General features: G+C 39.8%; 2 protein-coding genes across 35 annotated transcripts in view; one reads left to right on the top strand and one right to left on the bottom strand.

The window, feature by feature from the left end:
* The first annotated feature begins 69 nt into the window (after window positions 1-69).
* LOC134873558 (zinc-binding protein A33-like) lies at window positions 70-8,750 on the top strand. Of its 3 annotated transcripts, none has more exons than XM_063897293.1 (2): window positions 70-278; window positions 6,342-8,750. In XM_063897293.1, exon 2 carries the CDS (start codon window positions 6,621-6,623, stop codon window positions 8,043-8,045), a length of 1,425 nt encoding a protein of 474 aa, XP_063753363.1. In that variant the 5' UTR covers window positions 70-278; window positions 6,342-6,620; the 3' UTR covers window positions 8,046-8,750. The 3 variants fall into 3 exon arrangements, with proteins under 3 accessions (XP_063753363.1, XP_063753362.1, XP_063753365.1); XM_063897292.1 differs by having other exon boundaries at window positions 70-286; XM_063897295.1 differs by lacking the exon at window positions 70-278 and adding an exon at window positions 313-833.
* Window positions 8,751-9,077: 327 nt separating this feature from the next.
* The window catches only part of camk2b1 (calcium/calmodulin-dependent protein kinase (CaM kinase) II beta 1), a 59,578-nt gene continuing 46,303 nt past the window's right edge, over window positions 9,078-22,352 (bottom strand). For 18 of the 32 annotated variants that reach the window (XM_063897255.1, XM_063897258.1, XM_063897256.1 and 15 more), the window contains 8 exons: window positions 20,380-20,428; window positions 17,205-17,294; window positions 16,416-16,559; window positions 15,257-15,433; window positions 14,629-14,704; window positions 14,444-14,538; window positions 13,901-14,134; window positions 9,078-12,840 (listed from right to left, as the gene is read on the bottom strand). In XM_063897255.1, coding sequence (XP_063753325.1) covers window positions 13,902-14,134; window positions 14,444-14,538; window positions 14,629-14,704; window positions 15,257-15,433; window positions 16,416-16,559; window positions 17,205-17,294; window positions 20,380-20,428 — 864 coding nt within the window. In that variant the 3' untranslated portion in view covers window positions 9,078-12,840; window position 13,901. The remainder of the gene's footprint in view (window positions 12,841-13,900; window positions 14,135-14,443; window positions 14,539-14,628; window positions 14,705-15,256; window positions 15,434-16,415; window positions 16,560-17,204; window positions 17,295-20,379; window positions 20,429-22,352) is intronic. The other 14 variants (XM_063897277.1, XM_063897281.1, XM_063897282.1 and 11 more) reach the window with 2 other exon arrangements.

Genomic DNA, 22,352 nt, shown 5'->3' with positions numbered 1-22,352 from the left:
TACATGTTTGACGAAAGATACAGCAAACAGAATAATGTCATGAAGCTAAAATGTCGTTTAATTTCACAGATGGGTGTAGAATGAATTTGTTCTGTACTGAAGGAAGTCTGAAGGTCAATAAATGACATGTCAGCATTTTCATCTGTCAATAATTTACACTGTGAAAGAGGTGAGAGAACATGGAAGAAGATTTTAAGAGCTGAGAAGTCATTACAGGGTGTGAGATCTCTGCTGAGAGACACACATAGAAGTGAACTAAAGAGAGAAGTGGACAGACTGTGAGTTGGTGAGTCCTGTGAATAACTTTGTTTCTTTGAATAAAGTCTAGCAATTTCATTTAAAATAAACATTGTTATCTTAAATGTTTGAATTAGTTCTCTTTTATCCAGCAAACAACTGTTGAGACTTTAACCTAAAATAATGTTCAATGAGACACTTGTTTCCGCCAATAATGTGTTAAACAGCTCTTGTATTTGATCGACAGTAGATCATCAGTGTGTGCTTCTGTACGTGTTGAATACCTGCAGTCTGTGTCTCTCTACACTTTGTAGTTAGTGAAGGTGAAAGAAGTGTCTGGATTCAGTGATCAGAATTCATGCTGTTGAGTGGAGAGCTGTTGTAAAGCATGCTGTGCAGCTTTAGTCTCAGAGCTGGAAGAGTTATCATTTACATGTTGACTGATGACAGGCCTTACACTGACGGTTGTGCAGTTTGTCGATCAAGGACAAAGTTCACACAGTGGATTAGAGGTATTTTATCTGAGCATTTTATTGGAGGTCCTCATCATGTCGAAGGTTTATGGAAAGTGTTTCTGTCGAACAACTTCTGTGCAGGTCTGAACTACTCTCTCTCTCACAGAGTTCTGGCAATTGTGTCTGATATTTTCTAACCTGTTATATTTTGTGTTTTCTCAATGAGGAGTTCTGCTAGAAAACTGAATAATAGAAGTTATATATATATAGTTTTTCAGTAGAGCCCAATTAGACCTATAGGTTTTCCTTTAGAGGCCGAAACACGAGTTGTGACTGAGAGAAATCTGTACGTATTTAACAGATTGAGGATTAATACTTTCTTATCTTTATCCCTCCTTAAAATCCTGTGTTTGTCAGACATATTTCCCTGTCTTGTAAATGATCTCTAAATATATTTAAGTAATCTGCCAGACATAATTCCACGATTGCAAGTTGCAATTCTTCAAGATGGCGCCGAGGATGGCTGCCGTGTCTCGAGCTCCTCACCAACTTCACATCTTAGTGTTTTTATTGTTTTACTTTGTTGGTTGTTTTTAACTTTTTTTGCAACATGCAAACCGCCTGAGCGAGCCCTATCATCCAATATGATAGAGAACAACTTTTACACATCAGGTCGCTGGTGGACAGCAATAATCCACCACGACCTGCAAACAATGGAGAGTCTCTGTGTTTACCTGCTGGAGCTCTACCTGTGGAGCGCAGGAGGAAGAGACGGCGACTTAGGTCGATCCCACGATACCAGACGCCGCCATTGCTCCACGCGGATTCTCCACTCATCACCAGCACTATTTCATTTATCTTTTTACACCATGTATGTTGAGTTGTTGGAGGAGCCTGGGATATAATATTTTCATTGCCAACATATACGCTGTATCTGCTGTGCATATGACAAATGAAACCTTTGAACCTTTGAACCTAAAAGAAGTGTGATCTTTAATATCAATAAAAAGGTGGATGAATGAAAGAGGGAGACAAAGTGTCAGAAAGTAAAACAAATACCAGGGATTCTTGAGATGAGGGACAAAACATGTCCGAGAGATAAAACTCATTGTAATTCTTAAAATGTGTTTAAAAAATGTCCAATAATTTGATTAAACAATAAAACAAGAACTTATTTATACCACAAAATGTGAATTAATGCTTTTTTACACATATATTTTATTTTACATCACCTAGTGTGCTGCCTGAACCCCAAAATACCCTTGTCCGAAAGCAAGTTCCATGACTTTACAATACTTAAATAATTGTTAAAATTAAAATAAAACAAACACAATAGCTACTGTGATCATGTATTTTAAGTAATTATTCAAACTATATAGAAATTTACAATTAAAAATATATATTTATGTACTTTTTACGTGATTGAAATCGCGTCCGGAGTTTCTGTCAACACCATAAGATTTTTCTAAAAATGCAAAAAAACAGGCATTATATTGGCCAACTCATACTCTAAGGACCCCTTTTCCACTTGCTGTTTGGTGGACATGCCATGAGGCCACTGCTCTGGTAAGTAAATATTTCTCATATTTTTCCTTAATTATCTTCTTTTACAAAACCAGCTATGTCACAACCATAGAGTGTCAACACCATGGTCGATAAAATTCAAGGTTTATGTGATTTTATCAAGAAATAAAAGTTTAATCTAACGTTATTGTTGAGGCCACTAGCAGCTAGTGATAAACAAGATGGCTTCTGCAAAGAAATCACATGTTATGATGAAAAATTGAAGATATCGTCAACTCCGTAAGACTCCATCAGACGTCAACTCCGTAAGAAATGTTGTCTTATGGAGTTGACCACTTACCTTATGGTGTTGACAAATGGGATTTAAATGTATCATTTGCCCATTTAATTCAACACCACGGCATCCACACACCACATTGTCTGGCAAAATCCTCAAAAAGTATCGCCTGATGCATCAGGTTCGTGAATTTGGCCTTAGCTACAAAACACTCAGAGAAAACACACCAATCCAAAGAAAGCCCAGTTACCTCCAGACAATCTCCTCAGTGGTTCACACATTTTTTGAAAACAATTCAAGAATCACGACAGACAAGCAAGACACCATCACAAGAAAAAAAGTGAAACGTCAAAGGATGGTAATGACAGACACAATGCAGAATCTCCACCAGTCATATACTGAGCAAAACCCCAGCATTCGCCTGAGTTATTCCTCTTTCTGTGCACTACGTCCCTTCTACATAACACCACCCAAAACCTCAGATCGAAACACTTGTCAGTGCCAGATCCATGAAAACGCCACGCTCATGCTTGATGTTTTGAAATCTTTCCAGGCTGTGTCAACCAGCAAGCTTAAAGAGAGTTTTCAGCTTGTCTGTTGTTCTCCACCAAGTGAATCGTGTCTATTGCGCACCTGTGCAAGATGCCTTCACAAATCATCAAGTCTGCCTTTAGAGCAAGGGAAAACAAAAGTGGACTGGAAGCAGTGGGAACGGGTCGAAGAGAAAACAGAGGATGGAGTTCACTTTCATACCAGACTACAGAAACGTACGGGTACTCTGTCGGAGCTGATGGATCTCTACCAAGACAAATTAAGAAACGAAACAACCACCCATGTCCATCTTGTTCAAAATCAATCCAAAGAGTACCGAAACATGATTGAAAATTGCAATGAAAGAACAGTGATTGTGCATATCGATTTCTCTGAAGCATGGAAATGCAAATACAGCTCCGAAGTACAATCCTGCCACTATGGCCAAAATCTCCCACTGATAACGCTCCATACAGGCATGTTTTACACCAAGCAAGAAAAACAAGCTTTTTGCACAATTTCCGAGTCCAAGCGCCAAGACGCAGCAGCAATATGGACCTACATGGATGAAGTTCTGAAGGACATTCATACCAGATTCCCCCACATTGACACAATTCACTTTTGGTCTGATGGTCCAAGTAAACAATACAAAAATAAAAAGAACTTTCTCCTCCTCTCCACCATCCCTCCTCGACTGGGGTTCAACAATGTAACATGGAACTTCTTCCCTACATCCCACGGAAAGGGCGCCCCGGATGGTATTGGGGCAACAGTTAAGCGGTGTGCTGACAGAATGGTTCTTGGAGGAGTGGACATCGTCAATGGCATGACTTTTCATCAGCTTGTGTCCAGCAGGCTAAGTGGAGTCCACCTACACTATGTCAGCACTGATGATTTCCTGGCTTATGATGCTGTCCTCCCCAAGTCCCTACGACCCATCTCAGGAACAAGAAAGTTTCATCAAGTGGTGGCTCGGGGCAATACCATCTACTGTAGGCATAGTTCATGCTTTTGTAATGAGCCACAAATCTGCCGCTGTTTTAATCCAGTTGCACACCACCACAATCCAGTTGCACACCACACCACACCACACACACCACAGCATGCAGATGAGCATCGGGCTGTTCAGAGTCCTCTTGCCATGTTAGTGGAGGCAATGGAAGAGGAGCCGACCAGAGCACCTGAGGGCTTAATGTCAGCAGTGGGGCCGAGTGACATCAACACAGAGGATTGGCTTGCTGTGGTTTATGACTACAATTGGTGGCTGGCTAAAGTGCTTAAAACAGATCAAGAACAAGGGGATGTTCAAGTGGATTTTTTCCACCCTCATGGGCCATGTAGTCGTTTCCAAAGGAAACAAGGGTGCCAGGATGTCTGCTATGTTCCATCTACTGACATCATAGTCAAAATTCACCCATCATTACCAGTCCGCACAAGCCGCACAAGGGATATCTACCAGCTCTCCTCAGAGGTCATGGACTTCCTAGATGAGGACCTTTTCAATCGGTTGTTGCCAGGTGTTTAAATTCATGCCATGATATAAGATGAGTTCAAGATTTACAGAGAATTTTCCATTTCCAAAGGCTGAATTAATGAATATTCTTAGTGTTTTTCTCCATGATCTGTAAATTTGATGAGTTTATGGACTGTTCAAGAGATCTGATATGAGTTTATGGACTGTTCAAAAGATCCAATATGAGTTTATGGACTGTTCAAAAGATCCAATATGAGTTTATGGACTGTTCAATAGATCAGATATGAGTTTATGGACTTTTCAAGAGATCCGATATGCCTACTGCCAAGTTCCTGTTTTTAAAGTGGGTGTGAGTGCAAAAATAACGATTGATATTAAATGGCCTTTTATCCTGAAATGTTACAGTTGAAAAGTTGAGTTTTTGAAGTTCAATGGCCATGTTAAATGAAGTTATCTCCAGTTCTCTTCTAATTCGTCAACACCGTAAACAGCTGGTCAACTCCATAAGATGAGTTTTCTGTTCATTTTTGTTTTTAAAAAGATATTTTATTACATTTTCTCACATTATCTCAACAAAAGCACTGCATTTCCTAAATAAATGTGTAATTTCTGTATTGCTGACTAACATTGTTTGTTTTTGAGATTAAAAAATAAATGTGAACATGTATATTTCCCCAGTTATAATAATTGGCAGCTTGATAATATATATATTTTAAAGTAATAGTATTAGTTTAAAAACATGGATTGAATAACACAGATTAAAATAACCTCCAGTAGTCAAAATAACTGCAATAAGTTTATTCAAAATACATATTTCTATGTTTCTTTGTGTCTTACGGTGTTGACAAAATCCCAGGCTTGTCCAGCAAACATGAAAAAAATGTTTAAAATGTTAAACCTGGGAGATTGTATTTCAACAGCATCAAAAGGCCAGCACCTGGGACAAATATAATATATAGATATATTTTGGAAAAATCAACATTTTATTTTTAGAAATTAAAAACCCATTTTGTCCCTTGTCTCAAGAATCCCTGATACGCTCCGGTTGTGACATTAAATGTGACTAAATGTTTTAATTGATAATAATATTTATGAGTTAGCTCTCATGTCTTGAAACATATTCACAAAATTAATTGAACATACATTTGGCCACTTGGACTTTTGAACTGAAAAATAAAGAAAATAAAATCTGAACATGTTTAGTTTGTACATCAGGAGCGTGTTTATCTTTAGTCCAACTGGATGATATGAACACAGTGAGACAGAAGTGTTGGCAGAACATGTTTCCTGATAGTGACTGTAAAATAAAACCGTGTGAGACTGGTTTAGTGCCACTCAGCCTGTTGAAATGTCCAGTACTCACTGGAGGACAAAGGTACAATCCTCTCTCTGATTGTAGGATTTTATGAGCCTTTCAATTATTTATTTAGTGGATGAAACATAAAGGTGCAGTTTGTTTATTGTGTTGTCCCATAGACTAAGCCTGACTCCTGCAGGGGCTGGAGTTCAAAACCAAACAAAAAAACCTCCCTTTGCTGCAAGTCACCCCTTCCTTCATCTCTCTTCAACGTTCTATCAAATAAATGCAAAAAGACAAAAAGTAATAATCTCTGCTTCCTTAATAATTTTAAATCTTGTGTTCATCCTCCAACAGATGCAAGGAATTACATTTTACAGTGGCTGAAAACTTTTTAACAAGTCAGCCAGTAAATGTTCCACCCCCCATCGACCAAAATACAACACACATTAGTTGTTTGTTGCATTTTAATGTTCATGTCATTTAAAAAACAAGAAAAAGATTATATTAAATTTTTTTTACTTTTTTGTGCTTCTCTTCACTCAGATACCTGTACAAAGTCATCGTCCTGAGCTGAAAACCAAAGTACATTTCCCTCTGAAAGACATCCTGACATCCTCTGCTGGTGAATAAATGACATAGCAGCATTTCCTGATGTTGATAATTCACCCTGTGACAGAGGGGAGAGAAAATCAGAGCTGAGAAGCCATCAGAGGAGGTGAGATCCCTGCTGGGAGACACAGGTCTGGAGTATTTAAAGCATTCAAGAGAAAGGACAGTAACTTAGTGAGTTCTGCTTTCAAAAGACAATAAAGACCGAGACAAATGGCTGAGAAAATCGCTCTTGTTGAACGTTTCCTGAGCTGCCATGTGTGTTCAGAGACTTTCAGAGATCCTGTGTCTCTGAGCTGCAACCACAGTTTCTGTTCAAGCTGCCTGCAGAAATTCTGGGAACAGAGTAAGAACAAAAACTGTCCCATTTGTAAAAGAAAATCTTCAAAAGATCCTGTGGTGAACTTTGCACTAAAGGAGCTGGCTGACTCATTTGCTGAGAGACAGAAAGCTGGATCATCTGAGACAGAAAAAGGAGAGAAGAAGGTGGAGGTGGTGTGTAGTAAACATCAAGAAGAGCCTAGATTGTTCTGTAAGGATGAAGATAGAGCTGTGTGTCCTGTCTGTGAGTTTTCTCTCCACCAGAGTCACAAGGTGGTTCCTATAGAACAAGCAGTCGGTGAGCTGAAGGACCTGCTGAAATCTGACTTAGAGTCTCTGCAGGACAAGAGGGACAAATACAAACGAGTGGAGACAACATACAATGAAGTGATTCAACTGTCCAAGAAGCAGCTGCTGTCCACAGAGAGGAAGATCAGAGCAGAGTTCAACCAGCTCCATCAGGTCCTGAAAGAGGAAGAGGAGTCCAGACTGGCAGCTCTGAGGGAGGAAGAGGAGGAGAAGGGGAAGACTATCAGCAGAGAGATGAAGAGCATTCAGGAGCACATCTCCTCTCTGTCACACAGTATCTCTGCTGTTGAAGAAGAGCTGCAGAAACACAACGTGCCCTTCCTCAGCAGTTATAAAGCCACTCAGAGCAGAGCCAGAGTCCAGAGCTCACTGTCAGACCCACAGCTGCTCTCAGGAGCGCTGACAGATGTGTCCAAACACCTGGGCAACCTGTCCTGCAGAGTCTGGGAGAAGATGAAGGACAAGGTCCACTTCAGTCCTGTCATTCTGGACCCAAACACTGCAAACGGTTGGCTCTGTCTGTCTGATGATCTGACCAGTGTGAGAAATGGAGACAAATCTCAGCAGCTTCCTGATAATCCAGAGAGATGCACTAACAGTGCTAATGTTCTTGGTGCTGAGGGCTTCAGCTCAGGGAAACACAGCTGGGAGGTGGAGGTGGGAGATCATCCTGCCTGGAATATTGGTTTGACTAAAGAGTCAGCTGACAGGAAGGGAAAGAGATTTGACTCACCAAAATATGGAATCTGGTGTTTATTTCATCGCGTTGGAAAATACACTAATGGTGACGGTGAGACTGTCAGAGTGGAGAAGAATCTCCAGAGGATCAGAGTCCAGCTGGACTATGACAGGGGGGAGGTGTCCTTCTACGACCCTGAAGACATGACTCACATCTACACTCACAGAGACACTTTCACTGAGAAACTCTTCCCATATTTCAGTATTGGATCAGCTGGTGATGCTAAAACTGCTGATATCAAAATCTGTCAGACTGAGATTCCTCTGTGATGTTCAGGTAGTCAGAGCTGACTGATTTATCATTTTAATTAAGCGGTGATTTTTGATTTGATCTCTCTTGTTGTTTAATATAAAATGTATTTCTACAGACACAGTCAAACATATAGGTATAATTTAGTGTGAGAGACCAATGTTCTACGTAATGTAATTATGATGCAATAATAATGGGATACTTATTTAAAGTGATTATTTTCATTCACTTGTTTCCGTACATTAAAATGTTCCAGAGATGAGCAACAACCTTAAGAGTTCCTCTTCCTAACCTGTTTATTTTCAAAATGTCACAATACATTAAAAGATATATATATATATAACCTTCTCAAAACGCATTCATCCAAATTCATTTATAGATATTTGTGTTGCAGATTTTATTCAACTGTAATTTGTTTATTATGTTTGACTGTTGACCCTTTCTGACATTTTTCTATATTATTTCATTTTTATTCAAACAAATAAATCTCCGTCTTTATTTGTGCTTGTTTGACTGTAGAGATTTAGAATAAATTGTTTGGTAATGTTTATATTGTTCTTCGAGGTTAAATCAGAGAATTAAAAACTGAACATTAAACCAAATGTTCTCTTAGAAATTGTGTGGATTAGTTTTGAAAAAATAAATAAGGTTGATCAGTAAATTGATATTGATTGTTTTTTGTCAATAAGTATCAGAAAAAAAAATAAAAACAGCAAAACCTCAAATTTGGGCAAATGTATGAATTATTTCTTGAAAAATGACTTTAATGATGTACAGTTGTTTTAATCTGTATGAAACGTATAGAAAGTTTAGCTGGCATTCAAACTAAACATCACAAACTTCTCATTTCCAGTAAAGATGTGTAATTGTTTGTCCTGTTTTAAACCTAACCACTAACATTGTTCTTTACCTTTTTGTTTGATTAGCAGCATTTATTTCATCATTATTGAATCTTTCTGAAGGCAGAGCTGCTGTGTGTTTGTTACTGCTCATTAGATATGAATCTCTTGTTTTCTGAGTGGTCAGGAATAAACATTAGAGGCTGAAACAGATTCACTTTTCTATTTAAATGATCATTTTATTGATAACACCATAACACATTGTCTTGAAGTTATAGAAACACTTGAAAGAGAACCGAGCAATAATGGGAAGAGTCGGGGAACTAGAGGATTAATATTATTGTACAGAAGGAAGGGGAAAAAAGAGACAATGGGAAAGCAGAAAGAGCCAACGGCAGAGAAATGATCGAGTTAGGTTGGAAACAGAGGGAATGGGAGAAAGACTGAAAGACACCCGACAAAGAGGAGCCGGCTCCGTGCTGTCAGTGGTTCACTGTCTGGATAAAGAAGATGGCCGAGGTTCAGAGAGAATACAGAGGCTTCATTTTATCTCAGTAACGCTTCACGTAAATAAATCAGATGACAGGAAGGCAGCAGAGATGAGTTATTGTAGTTTATATGTGGGGCTGCACAATAAGTCACTTTCTATCATTAATTTAGCTTCAATCATTCATACATCATGATTCATCAAATTTGTGTACATTTATTTAGTTCAAAATGTAAAAAATCTCTGATAAAAAGTTTTTTGATACAAGGTGAATAAAGAAGTATGATTTTAGCTCCCAAAATTTACTGAGAAAAATGATCATGTATCAACATCACGATGTAATCAGAACGAGTGTTTTGGTCATAATTGGGCAGCCCTGATCAGTCATTGAAATGTGAGCTCCTCTTTATTTTACAGAGATAAACCCCTTTGTGTTTTCTCAGCTACGTACAAAAGGCAGACACTCTGCACTGACAACACAGAGCCCCATAAGAAAGCATGCAAAAATCATTTTCATAACCTCCTCATCATCACGGTCAACATCCTCATGGTGCCACAATCATTAACATCCTGATCAACTTCATTATATCATCTTGAGACAAAAATAGTTATATGCACTTAAAAAGCTGAGAAATAGACAGAGAAAGCTCGAGTATACCAGCATTCAGTAGAAAATGAGAAACCAAATATAAAGCAAAACACCAAATGTCCCGTTGACTGTCATGCAAAGAAATTGCCAGCTACGATGCTGACTAGCTAGCTAGCTGCAGTTGTGTATTACCGTCTTCTACCTAATTTTGGATATGTGAAACATTTGATAGTGATTATCAAGGCTAGTAAACACACTATGGAGAACAAAATAACAACACCTGTGAACTGTACATGCTGCTATCTCTTCTTTTTTAAGGAGGGGGTGGGGGAGTCTGGTCAGCGCGATGAACCCCTGCGGGTAACCTTTGACCTTTTACTTTAGTACAGGCTCAACTTAACACTGTTACTTTATGAGACATGATTACTACTTAGCGGTTCACGTTGATAAAAGAAACATCCTTCCTTTGATAAAAGCTTGGCGGTGATGCGACGAAATAAAATCCTGTCTTAAATGAGACTTAAAGAGCCAGATGGTAATGAACTAAGCGGAAGACAACGATGGACACCATTAAACTGCAGAAATAATGTTAAAGACTACTTCAATCTAAGGTTGTAAAAGCAGGAAAATAATAATAAAATCACACCGTGTTGGTCGTTACAAAAAAAACACATGCAGGATGCAAATTGGGTTTACCATCCCTTTAAAACAGTTGTGTTTTACATGAAGCAGTGTCCCTTCAAACGACAACAGACAGTACTTGCACAAGTGCATGAGCTGTACAACAGGAAAAGGAAAAACACAATAAAAATATCCACTTAAAATAAATAAATAAATATTCAAAATAAATAGAAACCTGAGGACTATTCACCAAACCAACTGCCCGGTCTCTTTAATATCTTGGTCTGACCAATAGGAGCGAGACAAACGTGAAGGCAGCCAATGGTTGACAAGCAAAGTACAGAGGAGCTGATCGCAAGACAAAAACCCAACAAAAACAGTGTTCAGTGCTGCGAAGTCCATCGAATTAATCTGACCACCGCTGGTACAACCACTTCATATCATAAAAACACAGAAAACAGAAAATTCACAAGATAAAAAGTCCACATCTGAAGGCAGGGGACTGATATGTCCTCCGAAAAAACGCCTTCTCTTTCCATCCCTCACACAACGCAAACCTCAAATATTATAATCTATAGACTTGTAAAGAATACACACACACACACACACACACACACAGATGTTCTGTACATGCTTGCAGACACACACACATATCTTGCACCATGTGGCAAAGGACGGCTCTGAATGAGGAACAAGACCACAGAAGAGAGAAACCAAAAGCTTGTGATCCTATGGTATGGTCAGAAACTCCTCACACTTGTAGAGGCTTCAAACACACACATTTGAGCCTTCAGTACTGATGTGTAAGTGTTGCTTAGGAAGTGAGAAAGGTCACACCTCCTTCAGAGCACTTTTTGATTGGAAAAAGAGGAAACTGCTGTCGTGTTTTCATTAGAAAGCAATGACATTTCAGCATTAAAAATATCTTGACTTTTAAGAAAAACGCTTTATATTTTAAGCGGATATTCAGTTGTCGCCTAGCAACGTCTACTACCCAAACACTTTTTAGCACCGACATTTTTTAGATTTTTTCTGTATTATTATAGCATGTCACCCCTACTGTAGCAAAAACAGTGTTCAGTTTCATGCGTTTACAACAACTAACTTTTAAGTCAGTATGATATATTACACTTGTTATTATGAGCCCCCCAAAACATTTCAAAGAACGTCTGAATCTAGTTCAAAATATCTCATCCCAAAAATGAAAACAAATCGAATGTTTCTTTTAAAATTAGTAACTTTTTGTTTCCCTTCGATGTTTTTCTCACAGAACATGGGAAAGTTTACAGAATAAGTCGGTATGGTGTGAGAGGAGGGCTTCCCACCATGACAGTGCTTTAATGGATGGAGAGTTCAGGGTAAAGCTCCTATTGCATGCTTTTTTTAATGTTTGAATTTTTTTGAGGCAGGAAGACACTGAGCTCAGACATCTCGTTCTATGGGAGTTAATATTGCAGCGAGTTAAAACCAGATTGCTCAAACTGTCATTACATTTGATCTGTCTCGCACTATGTGCCTGGATTACCATTTTCACCGTCACACTTTCACAAAAGACTCGGACACTCCCCTTCCAAAAAAAAATAACTCCACAAAACAAACAAAACAATGTGAGTTTGGGCAAAGAAGCATAGGTAACGTACAAGAAGCATATGACCAAAAACTGCAAATATCGTTTCCACTTAATAGCCACATGAAAAAACAGCCACTGTTAATATAGGGGAAAAACATGCTTCCTTAAAATGATAAGAGAAAAAACTAAAAACCACTGGCATCAGAAATGTTGAATTATATAAATTACATATACAATTGCAAATGTGTGATAATAATAATAATAATAATAATAATAATATAGTAATGATAATAATAGATTTGACTTAAAACTGTACATACTGTATTTCCAGTGCAGTGTTTATGTCACACAAGTGTAGATTCACAGGAGGACAAGAGGGTTGATTTAAAAAAAAAAAAAAAGAGACCACAGGAAGAAGGACTCCCCCTCCCCCAACACCTAGTGTGGTAAGGGCATGTCGAGTTGTCATTTGATAGTTGTCAGAAGATGTTGTAGGACAGGTGACAAACAAAGGGGAGAGTAGAAGAAGAAGAAGAAGAAGAAGAGGAAGAAGAAGAAGATATGCATGCTGGGGGTTGAGGCTGGGCATCCAGAGAAGGGGGGTTTGTTGATGAAAGCCTTTCCCCAAACCGACACTGGACTTGTACTTTCGTACCCCTCCTCGTCCTCCTGCTGATCACTCCTGACAGACAACGATATGGCATTCTTCCTGAGAAGGAGAGCAAAACCTCATTTATTAATGTATGACTGAGATCAGAGAGTTATAGTTTCCACATTTTGGGATATAAGCTTATTTGCTTTCTTGCCAAATGTTTCTGTGGATTACTGAATTCATGCTGATGATGTCATCCCCCTTATTAAAGGACCAAATTCAAGTTTTGATCATTTCCTTCCGCTTAAAGAGGCCCTATTATGAAATGCCTCCATTGGACTTGTTGTACGTGGGACATCTCCAATCACAACAGAGCCGGCCAGCTAATCAATTAGAGCAAACTGGGCTGTGGTTTCAGACGTGAAAAGAGGAGCTGCATCACACGCAGTATGAGAAAAATAAAGAGCTTGAACATTAAAACATGTAAACATGTCACAGTAGAGACACAAAATACAATTATGAAACCGAAAAATTAGAATGATTTGTCCTCTATAAGATAGGTAACACAACACTACGCTATGCCTAAAGTGAGGACCTGTCTCACAGGGAACCATAGCCCAACACACTTGAAAACTTACAGTGGCTCTATCTCTCTTAGGAGTCAATTTTGCAAGCAGCTGTTCCGCACCCAAAATATTACACATCGGCTAAAGCTTCAAATGGCAAAAAGTGAACTTCTATTCTCCCCAACACTTCTACTGTTCAAGGGACTGACATTGAAATGGTCAGTACATACTGTATAAATATCTAGGTATTATTAACTATCAGAACTTATCTTTTAGGTCACACACCGAAAATGTTGTTTCCAAGCTAAAAATAAAATGTGGTTTCTTTTGACTTATCCTGTTTTTCCCATCAGGCAAGGAAACATTAGAGCTCTGCAACCTTTATACTGGTATTGTATTATGGTGATAGATGAATGCCTCTGACCAGTGCCCAACTTCTGTGGTCTTTGCTGTGTTAATGCGGTCGCTGAAAGTATGTAATTACCTTAAAACACACAGTAAAGGTACAACAGCTGCAGCTTTTTTCCAAAGAATACATTTGAAAAAAAAAGCTAAAGAGTATGTGCATTCTCGGTGAGAAACATCTCCTGCTGTCCGCTTTTCACTCATACCTCACTGCAGTGGCGCAGCCGGGGCGCCCGAGCAGTGGAAGTGGATGTTCTGCCACTTGCTGTCTCTGCGATGCCAGACTCGAGTTTCCTCTGACTGGCTGGACCGCGGCCGACCCTGGTTGTCAACAAACTGAGTCAGGCGGATGTAAGCGATGCAGGCCGCGTCCTCTCCGATCATGTGGACGTGGGGGTTTAGGATAGTGGTGTGGATGGGCTTGCTGTTCTTCGCCAAAACTGAAAACATGACAAGAACAATGTCAGGTGAAAGAACTTCATTTTTTGGATGTTTTATATTCTTTAATTTTTTTCTATTTCACTCATTTTTAGAAATGTTTTATGTCGTCTATTTCTGACACCTGAGAACCAGCAATAAGGCAAATGTAGAGATGTACAGAGCAACATGAGAAGACATTTTTCTTCTGAGACCAAATTTGTGATTCAGACGTGTATGCTAACATTACAATTACAAATGGACAGCATAAATAAATAGAAGGAACTGATTTAAAAGAAAAAGACAAATATCAACAAATATATCAATCTTACGGTTCTCAAAGTAGAATCTATGGAAATCCATGCCCTCTACCAGGTTGCCCAGCGCCTCCGGCTCAAACGAAGTGAGTCCAGGGTCGCAGATCTTTCTGAAGAGGAAAGAGTGGGGCATGTTGATGAGGACACACATTCACTTTAAACTATGCATTTGAACCTCACACAAAAAAACGCAGACTCACGCATATGCCTCAAAGTCTCCATTGTTGATTGCCTCTATCAGCTGCTCGGTGATCTTGATAATTTCCTGTTTGCGTACTGCAGAGGAGAAACAGGCACAGAAGATGTATAGAATCAGAGGTAATCGCAACAGTTTGACAACTGGGGCAGTCTGATTTTCACAACAACCCACGTGCTCAGGCAAAGGCAGTTAGAACCCCAACATGTTTTCAGTGAAAAAAATCCCGCTTTTCAACCACCTGGGAAAATGCACTGAATTAGTTGGGTAATAAAAAAGAAATCTAACATACAAAACAGACATGAGTCACTCTTCATGTGATCCTGATCGACCGTCACAAACACCACAAACAATGTCACCTGTGTATTAAAGGACATCACAGCTATTCAAAAGCAACCAAACGATGCATACATCTGCGTGCAGTACGCAGACTGAAGAGTATGTTATTTGAAGCAAAAATCAAACACATCCAGAAGGTCCAACTTCAAACCTGGAGAGCAGTTTACCACAATGTAATTTATGCTCCAAAAGCAGAATACACCAGCTGTTACAGACGCTTGCTCACGCACAGGCCTGCAGTGAGTGAATGTCATTCGGTTAGATTGGCGAATATCTGGAAGTTCGGTACTCACTCTGGGAGGTAGACAGGGGAGGGCTGGAGGGGGAGTGAGGGGGATGTGGGGAGGTGTAGTGTGCGTTTGGAGGGGTGGGCCTGGCGCTAGGTACCATTGCTGGTGCAGCGTCAGCCTCGGGGGCAGGGGCCGCCGGCGCCCTGCGAACGCTGCTTACCAGGTCTGTGAGCCGAGACACTGAGTGCCGTCAATGCAGGAAGGATGGATGGATGGGTGGTGGTGGTGGAGTAATGTAAAAAAAAAAAAAAAAGATTAGAGAATAAAAAGGGATGAAGAAATTAAAAATCCCTTCATTTGTATATTTTCTGTCACATTTTTCTGCACTATACTGCTGCTGTAATAATGTACATTTCCCCGTCTGATTCTGAGATAACTATAAATTAAACTACATACAACAGTGTCTACATTACCGACTATACCAGGTTTTTGTTGCACTACAAAGTCTAAACAGAAGAAGATTGAGAGGTCAGTGGTTTTCATTAAAACCAAAGTTTTATATATTTAATTTATCCCATTTATCCAATCACAGTCATTTCAAAGGATCTTTCAAAAATTAAGAACATTTAAACTCTGCAGTAATAATCATATTAAAACAATTATAAAAACATTCAATTTGACTATTTTATTTAGTCTATACTCCAATTAATCCATACTGAAGTGATTAATCATGTATAAAAGGAAAACAAATATGTAGTTTAATTAAGAAAGGCTCATTTTGTTAATAGTTTGGTACTGTACGTAACTTCATGAATAAGGTATAAATAGTTAGTTTTTTGAGAGTTTTTAAACGAGCTATGCGCTCTTCTTTAACATTGTCAGATTTATCTTTGATATATTTTGGATTCTGCATTTGTGGGTCGTTTAAACATTTCTAAATGTCTCTTTAGTGCTAACTCAAAATGTTTGACAATAAAGAAAACTGCAGAAACCTTATAGGGATTTTTATAAATGCAGGAGAAACAAGGGATGCATTCAACAACAAAACATCTACGTAGATCTTAAAAATAAGCAGTTTTACTAGATTTCAACATGACATGAAAGATGGAATCAATCCGTCTCTGCGTGCATTGACAGAGGAAGTGGGAATGCCAATTTATGTTTTAAGTCCACTATTTTCTCTTCCAGCGGTCGTCTACAGTACTCTTCCTTTTCTACTTACTCTGCATGGGGACAACAGGGGTGTGTGGAGGGGAGGGGGCGGAGAGGGCAGAGAGAGGTGGAGTGCAGGATCTCCCTTCCCCGTCGGATGTGGGCCCTGAGCCCCTACGCACTGAGCCCAGCAGGTCAGCAAACTTTGTGGCAGCTGAGTTTAGGAAGGCAGGAAGGGAGGAACATGGGAGAAGGTTGATAGCATGATGGCCATAAAGATGAAAAACATTCTCACGGAGAGCACGAGAACCACTCAGTCGGTCGTGTCATATGAACTCTCCAAGACAAAGTTTGCCACACAAACATCGAAGGGAACACGGTAACAAAAGTCATGCTTGGAAATGTCTGGAAAACAAAGAGTCAGATAGTCATGGAGCAGTGTTGTATTGCTATTCCATGTGCGTCCATGAGAACAAGAATTACTCTAAACACGTTGCATGGGCAGACAGGGTATAATAGAGGAGTAAAAATACTACCATGTATCTCACTGTTATCTAGAATGGCTTGTTTTTTCTTCACTATTTATGTGGTTATTGGATGTTTTACACTGTCAACAAGTAGGATTTGTGCCGACTAAGAAGACTCTATTGGACATGTAAAGCACAGTTTAAGTCAGGGTACTGAGGGGGAATTAGTGGTGCTAAACGGCAGCACGTGTATGCTTTTGATACATGCAAGGGAGGTTTTAGTCAAGGTGAATTGGTAGTACAGGATCGTGTGTGTGTGTGTGTGTGTGTGTGTGTGTGTGTGTGTGTGTGTGTGTTTTACAGGCTGCATTTGGAGGGCCATGCTGACTTACAGAACACAGCAGCTGTGGAGCCCTGAGAGCTATCTGGCTGGGAGCTCGTGCTGGATTGCGCCTTAAGCGAGCTGTTGTCTAAGCTCTTTCCTGATTACGTGCACACAAACAGAAAATGAAAGCAAACACACATATGAGGAACAGAGAGGAGTGATGGGAAGGGCAGAGCCAGTGTGAGATTGCATGGTGGGGGGGGCAAATAAATACAAGATGATAAAAACCAGTCGAGCCCTTACAGCTACCTTACACCAAATTCCATTGAAAAAAAATAAGAATTTAAAAAGGGGCGCTATTTCTCTTTCCTGTATGGTTTTATAGGTTTATGTGCATGTACATGGTCTGCAAAGGCTAAAATCCCAACGATGCCTTCAGAGGGAGTTTATTTCCAACACACTCCCCTGCTGCCTGAACAGCTCCATTAGACTCCTTTGTTTACTTCTGCAACATAATGACATCACTATGAAACACTTGACTTCTATTGGCTAGTGCTCAAACATATTGTACGTGATGGGCTGGACATCTCTAAGCGGTTGACCAATCAGAGCAGACTGGACTCTGGTTTCAGACGTTATAATATTTTTAAAGACAAATTATGCTTTAAACGTGACAATAGAGTTCATTCAGACATTTGTGATCTACAGAATGGTCAGATAGTTGACAGAGACAAATAAAGAAAACATGCAATGTTTGCGAGACATAGAAGATAACGGGGTCGAAAGAAAACATGACTTTTCTTGCTCTTGAGTTCACAGTGAAAGCTGGGGGACATGAGGAGTGACCAGTGTGACAGCTCAGTGGACAGTAGGAAGTCCAACAAATAAAAAAAACAGAACATCCGAGTCGTGTCAATAAAACAAATTAATATAAAGAAATGCGCAAGAAAAGGTCATGATCTTGACGTGATTTATAAACGAGTTCAACTTAGCTCTTTTTCTCACTGTTTTGTTTGGTTGTTAAAGAGAAAGAAGTGTAAGAACAACTGCATTAGTGGGAGTCTGGCTAGTGAACAGAGGATGGACGATGAAAACGGTGTTCACCATGATAATGAGAGGGAGTCGGGTGTTACTCATTACCCCTTGTGTTTTATTCAGCTGGCTCCGAGGGAAGCGAAACACATTACACTTTGGAAAAAATGGATGGCACGATACTGGCAGGAGAGTATTTTTCCATGGTACCACCAATTTTGGACCAACTCAAACAATGCAGCAAACACATTTTAAACATTCCTAGTCTCAGAAACCAAACAGACAATAGGAAATAAAAGAAATGATTTGACTCAAAGGAGAACTGCAGGTTTAGCAATTTAACAGCAAGTAATTCTAACTGACGTGAAAATACTCCCTGCACACAAAGAAACTGTAGATTAACGACCCACAACAAGAAACCCCCAGAAAACTCTCCATGGCATGTTCTCTGCTGTAAACTTTTGAGAGTAACAGAGCACATATGTGTTTGAATGCTCCGAGTGCCAGCGCAGGAGTTGGGTTACAAACCAGCTGTCCAGCACTCACTGACCTGTCAAGATCCTACACAGGCTGACATGAAACAAACTGTTCCACAAACCAAACACGACTTCCCCTCCTCCCACACTCACCTGGCTCTTGTAGTTTTCTCTGGCGCTAACCGTGCTATCTGCGGCCTCGTCTCTTAAGAGTCTTAAAACTGCTGAGAGAGACTAATGCTTTCCAAGGGTGGCGCTAGCAGAGCGGTGTGTTTTTAAACCGCACTCTCCCTCTCCTGCCACCAGGGCTAAATTTAGACACCTCCCCCTTTAGCCCTGACCCACCTCCAAAGGTGCCCTTGGCCTCTCCTGTCATAGGGATAGGGTGGTGGGGCTCCAATTTGAGACCTTGGATCGGAAGTAAATATGGGACGGGGAGCATACCTTTCAAAGGGAAAGTACAGTAGAGCCTGAGGGAGTATAAGGATGTTCAGGTGACCCTCTGCTACTGTGGGCTCATCAAGGTTGATTGAAATATTTATCTAAATAAAATCTAAAAACTTCACAAATAAGAATACAGTTTTAACAGTTTTCTTTGTTAGGATCCCAAGAGATTTGAGCTAAAGATGACACCACTTCTTATCCGCAATGTTCTTGCTGGGCCATTATACTGACTACTAACACCTGATGCCTAAGGGTGAAGGTTATCAAACATTTGTTTTAGTTTGTAATCAAGCATGCTCATTGCAGTCAACAGTTTACTCTGAAAACAAGAAAGAAATCCATCTTTACTATGCTTTTTTACAATTTCTCTACAACGTAATGATGTACAGTCTTAGGTGAAGTCTTTTTTGGAAAAGATCCTTAGTTACTTTCACTCTGAGCACATTTAAAAAGAGTAACTAAAGTAGTTCTACTTGAGTACTGCTTGGTAATTGAAGTGCTCATTACCGGTTCTTTTCTCTTAGAGACCTACATGATTGCGCCGCTATTGTTACAATGGAATTTGTGACATGGCAGCAAAGCCTCTACAGGGAGGAGGAAAAAGAGGAGGAGGAGGAGGAGGAGGAGGAGGAGGAGGAGGAGCACATTCTGTTCTGTATGCCTGCCACCAAAATGATACATTCATGACCTGATTTAGAAGCATTTTCCTCAGCTTGGATGTGGAGAACAGGGGTGTTTGTCTCACACACACACACACACACACACACACACACACACACACACACACACACACACACACACACACACACACACACACACACACACACACACACACACACACCACACACACACACACACACACACACACACACACACACACACACACACACACACACACACACACACACACACACACACACACACAATAAATTCAGTGGACTTAAAATGCTGGACACAAACTCACTTAGTGAAGTTATTAGCTGGTATGTGTTTGATGCACAGTACATCATTTAAACAATTCCAACTTGAAAAAACCAAAAGAGAAATAAGCAATACATACACACTCCATAAGAGGTCAGCTATCAGCCGACTGTTTAGCTCAAGTCACTTTTACTCAATCCAGTCCACACGAGGAGTATTTATTACTTTCTTTTGGTTTATGGGATCGAAACCTTTTTTTAGGTGAAACTGAATCACAACAAGCCATTATTGAGCACGTAGTATACCAGAAGTATTCAGACCTTCTGTCCTTATTCAAGTCATTTCCCCCTTGTATCTCTGCACTCTTACCTTTCACATCTTCATCCTCCACAGTGGTGTTGCTGCTGTCCGATGATTCCTGCAGATCAGAGAAAGACAGTCAGTTTTAGTTCAAACATAATGGCGTAAAACACCTGTGCTGAATACATATAAAGACACACATCACAAGAGAGATGAGGAGGTTTGTTTACAGGATCACGGGCCAGTTAGGGCATACTTAACGTCAAGTCTTCAAAAAACAAATTTGAGCAACGAACATATTAAAACCAATTAAATTCCTACAACAGATGCCAAACAATGTCACATCTTTGTTCAATGCTGTTAATGTGTCACAACCAGACAACCTTTGCAAGCATAAAGTCAAACCATGCCAGCAACCCATCAGCCTAGTGGCTCAATATGCCACCGTGTCGAATGTCATTCCATATTCGACTTTTTTTACCCTTGACCTGAAACCTCTTTTCTCCTCACTACTCGAGGCAGAGCTCCTTCTGCTTCATTCTCAGTGTGTGTGCATCAAAGACGTCTTTCCTCCACAGGGTGCTCTCATCTCTTGCTGAAACTGACAGAAACTCAATAGGATGTGCTCCATCCATCCCTCTGTCTATAGCAACAATAGAAGCAGGCAGAAGGGACTCTCAGCGGGCCAATAGCTGACATCTTAAAGAAATACTTCACCCCCAATATGTCTATTTGTATGACAATTACAATGAGTTCCTATAAGTGCCATGCCTCTACAGTGAAAGAAGGATTAAAAAACGGTCTTTCTTTCTGCCTTGCTGTCTTTCTCTACTAAGGCTTTTGCTGGGAATGAGTTAGCTTCTGATTTCCAATTAGCAGAATAAATGGACCTAGATTCCCCTGCACATGGAGGAGAGTTAAGAGACTTGGTGACCTCATTAGAATTACACACGGGTACGAATAGCATCCTGAGCACAAAGCACAAAAGCCTTCTAAAGAGCATCTGGTGACCTGAGGAAGAGAATAACTGTGTGTTGGACAAAATTGTGGCAAGCATTCTTAAATATTAGAAATACCATGATAAGTGTGATCGCACCTCCAGCTTGCTTTCTTTGGTCTGAATCATAGAGAAGATTTTCATTCTGGCATCATTATAATTTTTTTTAAAATCAGGCCACAATAAAAGGCATTTATGGGTTTGAAAATGTTACCTGCATTAATGACCCTTTTTAGGCAAATTGCTGTAACTGAGCTCACTTATTATCATGCTATATCACTTTTTTTGCCAATATATTTAGGCTTTAGACCAATCAAACGTAGACTTCAGACTTGACCTGTGTTCATTTTGCAGTGCTAGGATCCAAAAGGTCACAAATAAAACCTTGTCTTTTCCTGAGACCCGCTGTTTTAATCATTTCAAAGCCATGCACTTCCATATTTTGTCAGTATATTTAAAATGACTAGGTTAGCTACATAGCTTACAGCAGATCTGCAATCAAATTGTTAAAATAAGCCAATAAAACATACACTTTAGGTTAGTTTTCAGTCAAGTTGGTGAAGATGTTTCTTAATTTGCATTCGTTTTGGCACATTTGTGTTTTTTTATTTGCATCATTCTTGAAAGTGCAGCATATTTGCTCCTAACGGAAATGTTGTGGGCTGTTGCGTTTGCAACTGTCGGCCACCGCACATTATGCTGCAAAGTGCTGTTTGAAAAGGAATGCAGAATTAAGGCAAGAAAAGGAGACCGTTGTGACTGGATGAGAGTGTTGTGTTATTTTTAGGTAACGTTCTCTGAACTGCTGTTGTGGTTAGCAGGGTAAGCACAATTGAATATCCTGATCACCACTTCATGATAAAAATTCCCTTATCTGAAGAATGTTATCTCAAGCCATACACACGTACGTTATTCACACTCATTAGTAAACCAATGCTGTTGTGAGGTCACACAGATGTACGATGACAAGAAAGATCAAGGGGCAGGAGTAGATGAGGAAGAGGAGGAGAATGACAAAGAGGATAAAAAGAACATCTGGGGTGGG

This window comes from Eleginops maclovinus, chromosome 12 (genome assembly GCF_036324505.1).
Source record: "Eleginops maclovinus isolate JMC-PN-2008 ecotype Puerto Natales chromosome 12, JC_Emac_rtc_rv5, whole genome shotgun sequence".
NCBI classification, from domain to species: domain Eukaryota; kingdom Metazoa; phylum Chordata; class Actinopteri; order Perciformes; family Eleginopidae; genus Eleginops; species Eleginops maclovinus.
The sequence above is the reverse complement of the archived record's forward strand: the minus strand, read 5'-3'. Positions and strand labels throughout refer to the sequence as shown.

Coding starts and splice junctions, on each gene's coding strand:
- LOC134873558 (XM_063897293.1), top strand. CDS start 6,621: ATGGCTGAGAAAATCGCTCTTGTTGAACGTTTCCTGAGCTGCCATGTG.